Genomic DNA, 12,548 nt, shown 5'->3' with positions numbered 1-12,548 from the left:
AGTTGTTAAAGACAAAGGAAAAGATGTTCATACTTGCAGGAAGTGTTTAGCTGATGATTTTTAGTTCACTTGAGCTAAAAACTCAAATGAGCTTTTCTGATAAGGCCTTACCATAAAATGCTTTGTTTCTGCTTTCTCGATGGACCCTAGCTAAAACCGCAAACTTGAAAGTATTTTAAAAGGATTTTTTACTGAAAATTGTCAATATCCATTTTTTGCCCAGTTTAGAAATAAATCACTAGAAATATTGGTCACAAAAACACTTCTTGCAGTTTTTCTTTTCAAATCAGTGTAACTCAAACTTTTAATCTTAAAATGGATGGATGTGTCTCCATGCTAGGAGAAATCATAAATGGTCTAATAGTTGCTGTCATCATCCAAAGTAAAATCTGATTTATATATATGTAATATGATATATTACAAAAGGGGCTTTATATTTAACATAAAAATATCTGGAGAAAAATTCGAAATCTTTTTATACATAGTCTTTTTTACCACATTGTCCCTATATTTTGACTTTATAAAGCTGATTTTATTTTGATATTGTTGCTTAGGTGAGCAATGTGGTGCATGGGCCTCTCTTTTGATGTAAAGTTAACAGTTGATTTTCTTTTTAGATCACCCAGCTCCGACTCATTTGGTGAGGTGCGAACATAAACTAGCCAAGTACACAGAAGATTCCTACACATCTCGACAGAGTGTCATCATCCCCCATGAACAGCCTCAGGCTGGGTCTGAATGGGTCACCAACCTCTTTCAGTTCATGTGTCTGGGATCCTGTGTTGGTGGACCAAACAGACGACCAATTCAGATTGTCTTTACTTTAGAACGAGAGTAAGTCTTGGAGAAATCCTTGATAGAAAATTGATAACATTAAGGCAGTTAGTTTTTATGAGCTATAGATATATTGATGTAACAAAAAAAATTTAATTTTTAATTTTCTGTATCAGTAATCAGGTGCTCGGAAGACGAGCTGTGGAAGTGAGGATATGTGCATGTCCCGGAAGGGACAGGAAAGCAGACGAAAAGGCAGCCCTGCCACCCTCAAAGCAGTCCCCAAAAAAGAGTAAGTATAAGGGGTCCTTTTTATGTGATGTTTATCGCAGTTTTCCTAATTAGTCCCCTACCGGTTTCACCAGAGTAGACTATAGCTTTCCTCTGCATCCGTGTGTCTATCTGTCTGTCCCACTTCAGTTTTCCACACTTTTTTATGCTCCCGCCATGAAATGGCTGGGGCATATAGTGTTACCCCATTCCATCCTTCTGTCATTCTATCATCATTCACTTTCCGATCATTATCTCAACCATCCCTTTCATGCATTCAACTCAAATTTGATATATGGATGTATCTTATTAATATACAGGTCGGGTGTATGCCTCTTTAATTAAAAAAAAAAGTAGTAATTTTCGTGGATTTTGGTCACCTGCGGGGGGATTTGTGGCGTTACGACACAGCTAGTTCTTTATGCATTTAAGGAATAATATGAAACTTGTTGAACAGTAATAATATCATGCGTTACTTGTATCATTACTTTTATCATTTCTAACAAACAAATAATTTCTGTAAAACAATGTTAAGTATTGTGTTGTTAATTTAATCAGCAGGTTTTTTAATTGTTTTTTGTTGGTTCATTATGGGGTTGGGCTGTTGAATTGTTTGGTTTGATTTGGGATACAGAAGACTGTAAAAAATGATATTTTGCATAACAGTGCACTGTTTTCACAAATTTCTACCAGCACATGGACTTGGCAAAATTACAGGAAATTTAATGAAGAGTATTATTTTACTTACTTTGTATTTAGTTTGGATATCAACTGTATTGTTGGAATTTCCTCCGATTTTCTTTATCTTATTAAAGCATAACATCTCGTTTATTAAAGTTCTGAAATAGTTGTATGCTTCAAAGCTTTCATAAAATGATACAAACCGATAGGGGATGTGTATTGCTTATGCAATACTCTCAGAATGTTTGTTATATATATAACTGACTAAAATCTATTTTTATGTTGTATTTTAGTTGGTAGCAAAGTTTCTTATGGAACTGAGATTACTACAATTGTCCCTGGAAAGAAGCGCAAGTTAGATGACGATGAAGACTCTTACACACTCACAGTAAGTGTAACAACCTTTATTTTGGTTTCCAGGACAGAATGTATAATCATAGTTTTTCATATGAAGACTTCATAAATTGATATCTTGATTTTAGGTACGTGGAAAGGAAAACTTTGAAATTCTATGTAAACTGCGAGACTCCCTTGAGCTTTCCTCAATGGTTCCACAGAATCAGGTGGATCGCTACAAGCAGCAGCAGGTGGAGGTTAATAGACAGTAAGTGTCTTTACTTTTATCGAACGGTCATAACTTTGGAAATCATATAACAGGAAATCTTGGTTGAGGTGTGATAGCTGTTTGATCTCTATTTGTTAAGTTTCCTATTGATTGCTTTCATCAAACAACACTTTTCTTTCACGCTTCTAGAAGTTTTCCATTCAATCTCTTAAATTTTCTTAAAATGTTGATATAGATTACTTGAAAGAAAATTGATGATTAATGAAAGCATTTTATTAACTGTGTTGTATGTTGAACAGTTGGTCAACCAGTTATCAAAATGAAAATTATTTCTTGCCTTTTTATTACAAAGTCAAAACTAAACCTCATTATAAACAATGAGTTAAATTCCATTGTAATACTTAAAGAATTAGATATACAAGTTCTGGTTCACATTTGTAAATTGAGTGAAAGAGGTGTGGGTGGCCGCTAAATGAACAAGAGGGATTAAGATGAGAAAAGATGCACAAAGTATAGAAAAAACACTTTGTAAATCTTTTTACTAGTTCTGTCCACAAATCCTCCTTTCCTTCAAATTTTCTGGTATCCAGAAACTTGCATGGAAAGGAGACATTTCCCATTCACATTATCACTAATCAAAGGACATTGCATGAGCACTTCTTTCTTTCTGACCTAAAAGACCTGTTCAATACTGAGTCTTGACCAGGACTTTGATTTATTGTATACCCTGTGAGCTGTAAATTAATGTTTTTGCAGGCCTTCAGTAGAGCAAGATAATTGTGCATCAGCTATAGAATATGAAAATAGTGACTTTATCGTGAATTGCTTGGAACCTGAAATAGACTTTCCCTCAGTATTCAATGGCAGCCACCTCAACCTAAAGCAGGAGTTCAGCTTCACAAGCCAATTTATGTTCTCTGAAGTTGAAACATAGAAGATACTATTACTTAGACTTTAGCGCTGATCTTGCCTGACTTGTTGTAGGTGGCTGTCTGTAGTTCTGGCCCGTGAAAGCAAAAATAAACTGATGAAGAGAAAAACCAAGCCTGGCAAAGTTATTAAACGGCCTGCTTGATATAGATCTTGTGGTGCCCTTGTGTTTGGGAGCAGACCTGATGTGGAACCAGTTCGGTTTTTATGACAGATTATTGGCACACTTCTGTAGGACTTCTTTTGTGCTCAGATAATGTCAGTTTGCGAAAGTGTGGCATTTCAGTTTATGAAGCCAAATATTCAATCATATTCAAAAATTGATTTTGATAGAGATATTATTTCTCTGTTTACAATGTGTTCATATTTATGCAATTACTGAATTGCTTTATCTATTGATGTTTGAATATTATTATGCATAACTTATTTTAATATGTGAATCTTCTGTAAAGAGCTCCTTTTTTTTTGCTTCGTAAAAGGATCTGGGACTCTATAGTTGCAATTCAGAATTATTTTATTTGATTCATATATTTGTTGTTGTCATAGCATTAGTATTTATAGTAACTACATCCGTCCTTTTCATTAGTGCTGAATACTTATTATTTAGTTATTCACTTGTAAATATTTTATTTAAAGTTTTTCAGCATTGTAATTATTTTGTTTCTACCTTCAAGATACTTCAGAGATTTATTGTGCTAGAATATTGCAATTTCTTTGAAATATATCATATTAAGTCAGGAATAAATGATCACTGCATGGAAAACTATATTTGTATATGAAATAAAATTCTTTAGAATTGATTGTTCTTTCTTCATTCTGTTCCTTATGAGGAAGCTTTTCATCGAGTTTTTTTCTTTTTACTAATTCTAGTAAAAAGATTATTGAATTTTCAGAAAGAAGTGCTCTGGGGGGAAACTTTTTACTCCTACCGAATGGGTTTAGTTACGAAAAAAGGTTAATCACTGATCCATCCAAAATTGAACAAATTTGTGCTGTAAATTGCAAGTTTTGTGTTTATAGGCATATATTTACATCCACCAAGTATTATTCCTTCTATTTCTTACGGAAACTTATAGTTGATTCATAGCTCTATAGAAACAGCCAGACTGAAATCAACACGCCCCGTTTATCGATTGGTCGAAATCTACAGCGACTGAAACTGACAAGAAAATGACAGGACAGATATTGACATGCCCTGTTTATTGATTGGTCCAAAACTACAACGACCTAGGAAAAATCACGGACTGCACGAAATAATCATGACGATGTCAGAATCAAAGTCTCACAGGAGACGATTTGGATGTTTCTTTTAGCTTACGTACTTATGTACATTAACAGTAATTTAGTAAATTTTACTTACTTTTCATAATCAATTAGCTAAAAGAAAGATGTTAATATAAACAATAAAATGCTTTAAATGCACACTTGTAAAAGTAAGTGTGGCATTGATCAATTGAAGTTGAATAAAATGTAATTTTTGTAATATTTATTGTCAGTATTGTTGGAAATTCTTTGGAATAAACTTCAACAAAATAAATATTGCCTCAAATTAAATTGATATTAAAAATGGTGGAATTTATCAATGAAGCACTTCTCTAAAAAAAAAATTGAAATTGGGAACCTTTATTATGGTTTAAAACGTCTATGTACAAGAGAGTGTGGCTTACACCGAAAACAGAAAACAAAACAAGAAGGGCAATTATTGAGAGAACTCTTTGTAGTGATTTAGTTTTGCGATACAGGGTTCAATGTCACAGAACATGTATTTGGCCTGACAGCTGGTAAATGGAATATTAATACTGCGTAGGGGGGGGGGGGGGGGGGGGGGGTACCAAATTGGCAAATTAAAACGCTTCTGCTATAAACTGCAACTTGTCATTCAACCTGTTAAACTGAATATCAAACAGTGTCATAACTCAACTCATGATTCAACCTGTTAAACTCTTGCATCAAATAGTGTTGTCACTCATTGCATTTCTATGTCGGCCTTAGTGTATTCTTTCAAGCGAGATTTGGAATAAAAAGCATGCCCTATTTTCTTCAATGAACAAAATTAAAAAAAATAATTTTGCCCCCGCAAACTAAGTTATCTTTCTGATTAAAATCAATGTGTTTTCTATAAAATGAAATCGGTGTTCACAAAAAAAAAGACTGACTAAATAACAATTTTGAGAACTGCATTGATGTGAAAAGTAAAAGAAGTAGATACTCAAAACACAACACAACATTCTTTTAATCGAAATAGATCTGAATTTAATTGCGCTATTAAGGTCTTCCATTTCCAACGGCAACAAAAGCTTGTCACCTCAAGATCTCACAAATGATAGAGAGTTGAACATCCAAACTTTGTAGGATGATTAATCTATATTTGTATATGCAATTAAACTATATTGTTTTGTTCGTCGTAACTTGCGGTCGTCACCGGAAGTAATTCAAATTAATTTATTTTGCATAGAATGAATAGATTAGTATAGATCCTTACATATGTTATCTATGTGATGTCAAGTAAACAAAACCATTTTATTTCAAATGAGATATCTCCAATATCTCGGGTGGCTTTTTTTATACAAATTTCATACCCTTGAGATCTCAAAAAATGTATGTGATCAAGACACAAAACTTGCATGAATGATAGACATTTGAATAATGATGTGTTTAGCAGGTTTCATCTTCCGGTCCTCATTGTAAGGGTTCAAACAAATTAAGTTCTTTATAAGTTTAACTGGTTTTTTTTTTACAGTTTTAGTTAAATTGATGAAAAATAATGTACAATAGGAAAATACACAAAAAATTGAAATGTCAGTTTTCATCGAGCACTTCTGTTTGTTCGTTTCCTGTCCCAAACAAAAAACCTTGTCTCAACAAAATCTCAAAAACGGTATTTATTTGAGCAACCAACATTTATGGAATGATAGACCTATAAATGTACCTGAGTTTACCATATTTTATTTGATTCGTCATAACTTCCGGGCATCACAGGAATTGCTCCAAAATTTGATTTAAAATTTTGTTGTTGTTTAGCATGGAAGTGAATTTTTAGTACATGTATGTGCATTTTCTGTTTGTATATAATACATTTAACTGTATATTTGATGTTATACAGGTAACTCTCGATGGCTCGAACTTCGATCGCTCGAAGTGAGTCTAGGGTCCCGATTTTTCCCTTATATAACTAAGCAAATTTACTCTTGATCTCTCGAAACCCTTGACCTCTCGAAGTCAAACTGCAGTCCCAGGTGTTAGGCGCGGGGCCTGTGTCATGGGTTGTTTATTCATGCGACACTTGTCCTGCATGGTGATAATTGTTTGATGATTGATCATATCGATACCTAATCTATAATTAACACTGACCGTTTTATGATAATTTGGAGATGCAGTGAAAATTAGAAGTAAAGTCAGACGAAGAGATAATTTTGAGCCATGAAATTATGCTTATCAGCATCATTGGCATTATAATGATTGTCAAGGGCATGAGGTTTCTTTTGAAAGCACTGTACAATTGAAACATGTTGTTTGCACCATTTTGCAGTTGTTAAAACATTTAAATAGATATTGTAATTATAAATACAGCAAAAGAAAACGTAATGGCTTTTTATATATTTCAGGGCCACGATGACAGTCCACAGTCAAGATGCTGATGTAGTGTTGCAGACAGAGACCAGACAGGCTACCCTCCCATTCACCCCTGAGGTGGCCAATCATGTCCAAGTTTCTTCCTCACAGAATGGTTCTGTTCAGGTGATCCCAATTGAGAATGGGGATGCTCAGGTGAAGGAGGAGTTGTTGAATGGCAGCAACAGCAGCATTGCAGGGTACACTACATCTTTGTTAGAATCAATTCTACCAGAGTATTTTTGGCATTATACAGATTGAAAATTTATTTACAAAGAAGATCTTTTTTTTTCTTTAGTTGGTTGACCAGCTTAGGGCTTTCAGCATACATTGATAACTTTCACCAGCAGAATTTGGTGACTATGAGCCAGTTGGAGGACTACACATTGGAGGTATGATCTAATGATTCCATAGATTTTTATATGACTTTGATAAGATGTTATAAAGGTCTAATGATCCAGGTTGTTGTATTGATGCAACAAAATGTTTGTAGTTGGTTAGATTGGATTTCAGTCTAGCCTTCTTTTTTTTAAGTTCACCTGACCTAAAAGTTTGTCCGTCGTCCGTCCATCTGTTAACTTTCACATTTTGAACCACCTGGCCAATTTCAGTTTAATTTGCACAAAGCATTCTTATGGTAAGATAAATATAAATTGCAGAAATGAAAGACCGATCCTTATTCAAAGCGGAGAAAACATTCAAACTGTAGAAAAAGGCGGTGCATTTTTAAAAATCTTCTGCTCAAGAACTACTGATTCAAATCAACATAATGCAGCATAAATAATCCTTATGGAAAGGAAAATATAAATTGCAAAAATTATGGACTAATTCTGTTTCAAATTGGAGTAATTTACGAAAATAATAATAAAGAAAGAATGGTGGTCAATCATTTTATAACTTCTGGTGCTCTTGCAATTCTTCGTCTGATGACGTTTTTATCGAAATGATTGGATGACATTTTAATTTTTCAAGAGTTAAAAACTCGTTATTTAACGTTAAATATACTCTGTTTTTAATTATTTTTTTTTTTAAATTATCAGATTTAATGATATGTTAATTTTGTAATATTTTATCATTCCTCGTATGGGCATCTTACGTGCCTTATCCACCCATCTTCTCATATATTTTTAAAAGTTTAATTCAGTAAATGGAAACAAAAGTCCCAAGAAGTTTCACACTTGTCTGCGGTTCACAACCACAGAGCTATCACAATAAACAACCAAATAGATTAATACAAACAATTTAGCAAAACCTTTAAACTGCCATCTTGTAGCGTTTTTAAAAGATAAGTCTAGGTGTAGTGAGTTACCTTAAATTATGAGACTCCCTGACAGGTCCATCTACAGGCTATAGTACACAGGTGACCATCAACTCCTGGCCTGTTGGACTCTTGTATAATATTTTCTTCTGTCTTGGGATATAAACTAAATGCATTGTTATTATGTCCATATTGTACTATTCTTAAATTGTGAAAGTCACTGCCCATTGGGCAGAGAATCAAATAATAAAAGCAGGGGTAACAGTCAGGGGAATCTTGAGTTAGGGCATAGACGCCATTGAAGCTTAAAATGCACACATGAGACTCCCTGACGTGTCTATCTACAGGCTATGGTTCTCTGGTGATGGCAAGGCCTTTTGGTCTCTTTTATCAATTAGAAAATGACCTTGGGATATCTGTCATAAGAATTTGACTGAAAATCATTTTGATGGCAGTATTATTCATGCAGTTGTTGATGTATTTTAGGATCTGCAGAAGATGAAAATTGGAACTTCACATCGCAATAAAATTTGGAAGGGTCTGACTGATTACAAAAACAGCTTAATAGAGGAGGTCTTACAGAGAGACTCCAACAGTGCCACCACCCTCAATTCACAGAGCTCCATTTCCCAGACCTCCACATACTGTCCAGGTTACTATGAAGTGACACGATACACTTTTAAACACACAATATCTCTGACACGAGAGGCTAAAAGACCAAGGACTGATGAATGATTGGAAATTTTAAACAACGATCTATGCTGCATAAAAAATTAGGTTTGGTTGGTATATTGATGCTTACTTATGCAAAAGACAGCTGTTACAGATTTCAAACAGGTTGTTGTTTATTCTATATTCTTATGTAGAGGTATAGAAATCTATGTTCTGTTTTGTTTTTTTAGCTCACCTGAGTGGAAGGCTTTATTGAGCTCTTCTGATCAAAATGTGTCCACTGTCTGTCTTTGTTATTGTTGTCATCAATGAAACTTTTTGCATTTTCATTTTCTTATCAAGAACCAGTAGGTTGATATCAATTAAACTTGACACAAAGCATCTATGGTCGAAGGGGATTCAAGTTTGTTAAAATGAAGGGCCAAACCCACTTCAAAGGAGTGATAATTTAGAATTATTAAAAATCTGTTGGTATTTTTCAAAAATCCTCTCTAAAACAATATGGCAAAAAATGTTGAAACTTATGTGGAAGCATCCTCAGGTAGTGTGGATTAAATTTTGTTCAAATATGAGCCTGGGTGTAGGGTGGGGCACAATGGGGGATCAAGTTTTATATAAAAATAGAAAAACTTTAAAAATCTTCTTTCAAAAAACCATTTGGCCAGAAAAGCCTTAATTTGGGTGGAAACATCCTCATGTAGTGTAGATTTGTTCAAATCATGATCCCCAGGATATTGTGGGAACATTTTTTGGGGGGGGGGGGGGCTCAAATTTTTACATAGGAAAATATCGAAAAGTCTTTCTGGTTGTGCAGATTAAAGCTTGATCAAACTATGATTTCCTGGGGGAAAGTGCACAAAGGGTTTTTTTTTTTATAGGAATAGAGAAAAAAAATTGTTCATGTAGGAATAAATAGAGAAAAATCTTCTCACAAATACTAAAACAACAAAAGGAGCTTAGTAGTTATCAAAAATACATAGATAAAGATAAAGATTTTTTTTTTTTTTACTTTTTGTGTAAGATCTACAGTACCCAATTGTCGGGATATTACAATTTTGATACTGTATACCCTGACTTGATCAGTTATGGCTATTGTTGCTCAGGTGAGTGATGTGGCCCCTGGGCCTCTTGTTGTTTTTGGGGGGGGGTTTTATGCTTTGTTTTTTTTTGGGGGGGGGGGGGGGGTTGGGGGGTTACTGCTGGGACTTACAAATATCAACAATCAGTCAAAGAACACAATGTTTTAACTTATGATTGTTGATATTTTTTTATTTTGAGTAGAATTATTTTGTGAACAAGAGTATTGACTTCAAGAAGTCTGAATTTCCTTTCTTGTTTTTGTTGTGTTTTTTTTTTCTTTTTTTTTTAGAATTATAAGTAGTTTTGTCTTCGTTTTTAAAATGTTAGTATAAAGAAATATTGCTTGACAAAAATTGAATGGTGTTCAGAGTTTGTTGGGAACAAACTACTTCTGTGTTCAGTGATGCAATTACCTTTATTATAGTATGTACATGCCAACTTTCATTATCATATCACAGTGAAATTTCAATGGTGCAATCAAGTATTTCATTTCATTATCCCTTTTTTTAATTGAAGAGAATTTTTAAAAATGGTTTGTTAATTTCCATTTTTTTTCAATACTTTTCAGAACTTGTCATGTTATTTTTTAACAATAGAAAAACCCAAGGTTCTGAAGTGTTAAAGATAATTCACTAATATTTTTCTTAACATTGTTCATTTCAAGGTTCATTGAAGCTCACTAATATTTTTCTTATCATGGTTCATTGATCATTCTGCCAATTTCATGACATACCAGAAGCAAGTCAAGAAACTCTCCGTCCAGTTTCTTTTTTAAGTTATTTGTTAATTTCTGAAAGAAAACTAAATCCATATTAATGTAGCACAATATTCAATAAATTATGTTTTATGTGAACATGTCATTTGCATTTGCTGTGAACAAAATATTTAATGTGTGTGTTAATGTATGCATATATCATTGTATAAATTATTACCTCTCTTTTTTTCCAGCTCACCTGAGCTGAAGCTCAACTGAGCTATTCTGATCACTTTATGTATGGCGTCTGTCTGTCTATCCCTCTGTCTGTAAACTTTTTACATTTTCCACTTCTTCGCTGGAACCTCATGGCCAATTTCAACCAAAGTTTGCACAAAGCATCCTTAGCTTAAGAGAATTCAACGTTGTTAAAATAAATGGCCAGGCCATCTTTTCAGTAGAGATAATAAAGAATTTTTGTAAATCAGTTCTGATCACCTGAGTCACATAGGTGACCTATTGTAATTGATTTTTGTCTGTCGTGAATCGTCTGTTAACAATTATATATTTTAACTTCATGAAAACTACAAAGCAAATTATTACTCATTTTGGTTTGAAGAGAGAAATACAAATTGTGAAATTTATGATCAAATCACCACTGGGGCCTCATTTGCTGGGCCAAAGAAGCAAAAAGAACCAAATTATCAAAAACCTTCTCTTCTTTAATTAATATTTGAGAAAAACTAGATTCATGGTTATGCTGTACATGAAGCCTTCTACACATTTTTAGGTCACCTGAGTCACTCAGGTGACCTATTGCAATTGGTCTTCGTCCGTCGTCGTGCGTCTGTGCGTCGTGCGTCGTGCGTTAACAATTTTACATTTTTAACTTCTTCTTGAAAACTACCAGGCCAATCGTTACCATTTTTGGTGTGAAGCATCTCTATGGTAAGAAGAATCTAAATTGTGAAATTCATGGCTCTACCACCCCTGGGGTGCCACGGGCGGGGCCAAATATGCAAAAAAAGCCAAATTTTCAAAAATCTTCTTCTCTACTCCCACGCATGTGAGGAAAAAACTGGTTGCATGGTTATGTTGTCCATGAAGCCCTCTACCAAAATTGTGAAATTTATGGCCCCTGGGTCAGGGGTTCTGGCTCTAGGGTGGGGCCAATATGGCCATATAGTAAAAATGTATTTAACCTTAGAAAATCTTCTTCTCTACTACCATATATATTTTTAAAAAAACTAAATGCATGATTATGATGTCCATGAAGCCCTCTACCAAAATTGTGAAATTTATGACCCCTGGGTCAGGGGTTCAGGATCTAGGGTGGGGCCAATGTGGCAAAATAGTAAAAATGTATTAAATCTTAGAAAATCTTCTTCTCTACTATCATATATATTTGTCAAAAACTAAATTCAAGATAATGATGTCCATGAAGCCCTCTACCTAAATTGTGAAATTCATGACCCCTTGGTCAGGGGTTCAGGCTCTAGGGTGGGGCCAATATGGCCATATAGTACAAATGTATTAAATCTTAGAAAATCTTCTTCTCTACTCCCATATATATATGTTAAAAACTAAATGCATGATTATGATGTCCATGAGGCCCTCTATCAAAATTGTGAAATTCATGACCCCTGGGTCAGGGGTTCAGGCTCTAGGGTGGGGCCAATATGGCCATATAGTAAAACTTTTTTAAATCTTAGAAAATCTTCTTCTCTACAACCATATATATTTGTTAAAAACTGAATGCATGATTATGATGTCCATGAAGCCCTCTACCAAAATTGTGAAATTCATGACCCCTGGGTCAGGGGTTCAGGCTCTAGGGTGGGGCCAATATGGCCATATAGTAAAACTTTTTTAAATCTTAAAAAATCTTCTTCTCTACTCCCACACATGTGAGCAAAAAACTGAATACATGGTTATGATGTTCATGAGGGCCTCTACTAAAATTGTGAAATTCATGACCCCTTTATTAGGTGTTCAGGCTCTAGGGTGGGGCC

General features: G+C 34.2%; 1 protein-coding gene across 5 annotated transcripts in view; it reads left to right on the top strand.

Annotated features, from left to right (window-relative positions):
• The window catches only part of LOC128188246 (cellular tumor antigen p53-like), a 35,157-nt gene extending 25,230 nt beyond the window's left edge, over positions 1 to 9,927 (top strand). For 3 of the 5 annotated variants that reach the window (XM_052859186.1, XM_052859185.1, XM_052859188.1), the window contains 7 exons: positions 618 to 834; positions 951 to 1,066; positions 2,019 to 2,113; positions 2,208 to 2,329; positions 6,826 to 7,032; positions 7,131 to 7,224; positions 8,577 to 9,926. In XM_052859186.1, the coding sequence (XP_052715146.1) occupies positions 618 to 834; positions 951 to 1,066; positions 2,019 to 2,113; positions 2,208 to 2,329; positions 6,826 to 7,032; positions 7,131 to 7,224; positions 8,577 to 8,825 (1,100 nt within the window). In that variant the 3' untranslated portion in view covers positions 8,826 to 9,926. Of the gene's footprint in view, positions 1 to 617; positions 835 to 950; positions 1,067 to 2,018; positions 2,114 to 2,207; positions 2,330 to 3,046; positions 3,269 to 6,825; positions 7,033 to 7,130; positions 7,225 to 8,576 lie in introns of those variants that run through there. The other 2 variants (XM_052859184.1, XM_052859187.1) reach the window with 2 other exon arrangements.
• Positions 9,928 to 12,548: the final 2,621 nt, after the last annotated feature.

Source organism: Crassostrea angulata, chromosome 6 (genome assembly GCF_025612915.1).
Source record: "Crassostrea angulata isolate pt1a10 chromosome 6, ASM2561291v2, whole genome shotgun sequence".
Taxonomy (NCBI): domain Eukaryota; kingdom Metazoa; phylum Mollusca; class Bivalvia; order Ostreida; family Ostreidae; genus Magallana; species Magallana angulata.
The sequence above is the reverse complement of the archived record's forward strand: the minus strand, read 5'-3'. Positions and strand labels throughout refer to the sequence as shown.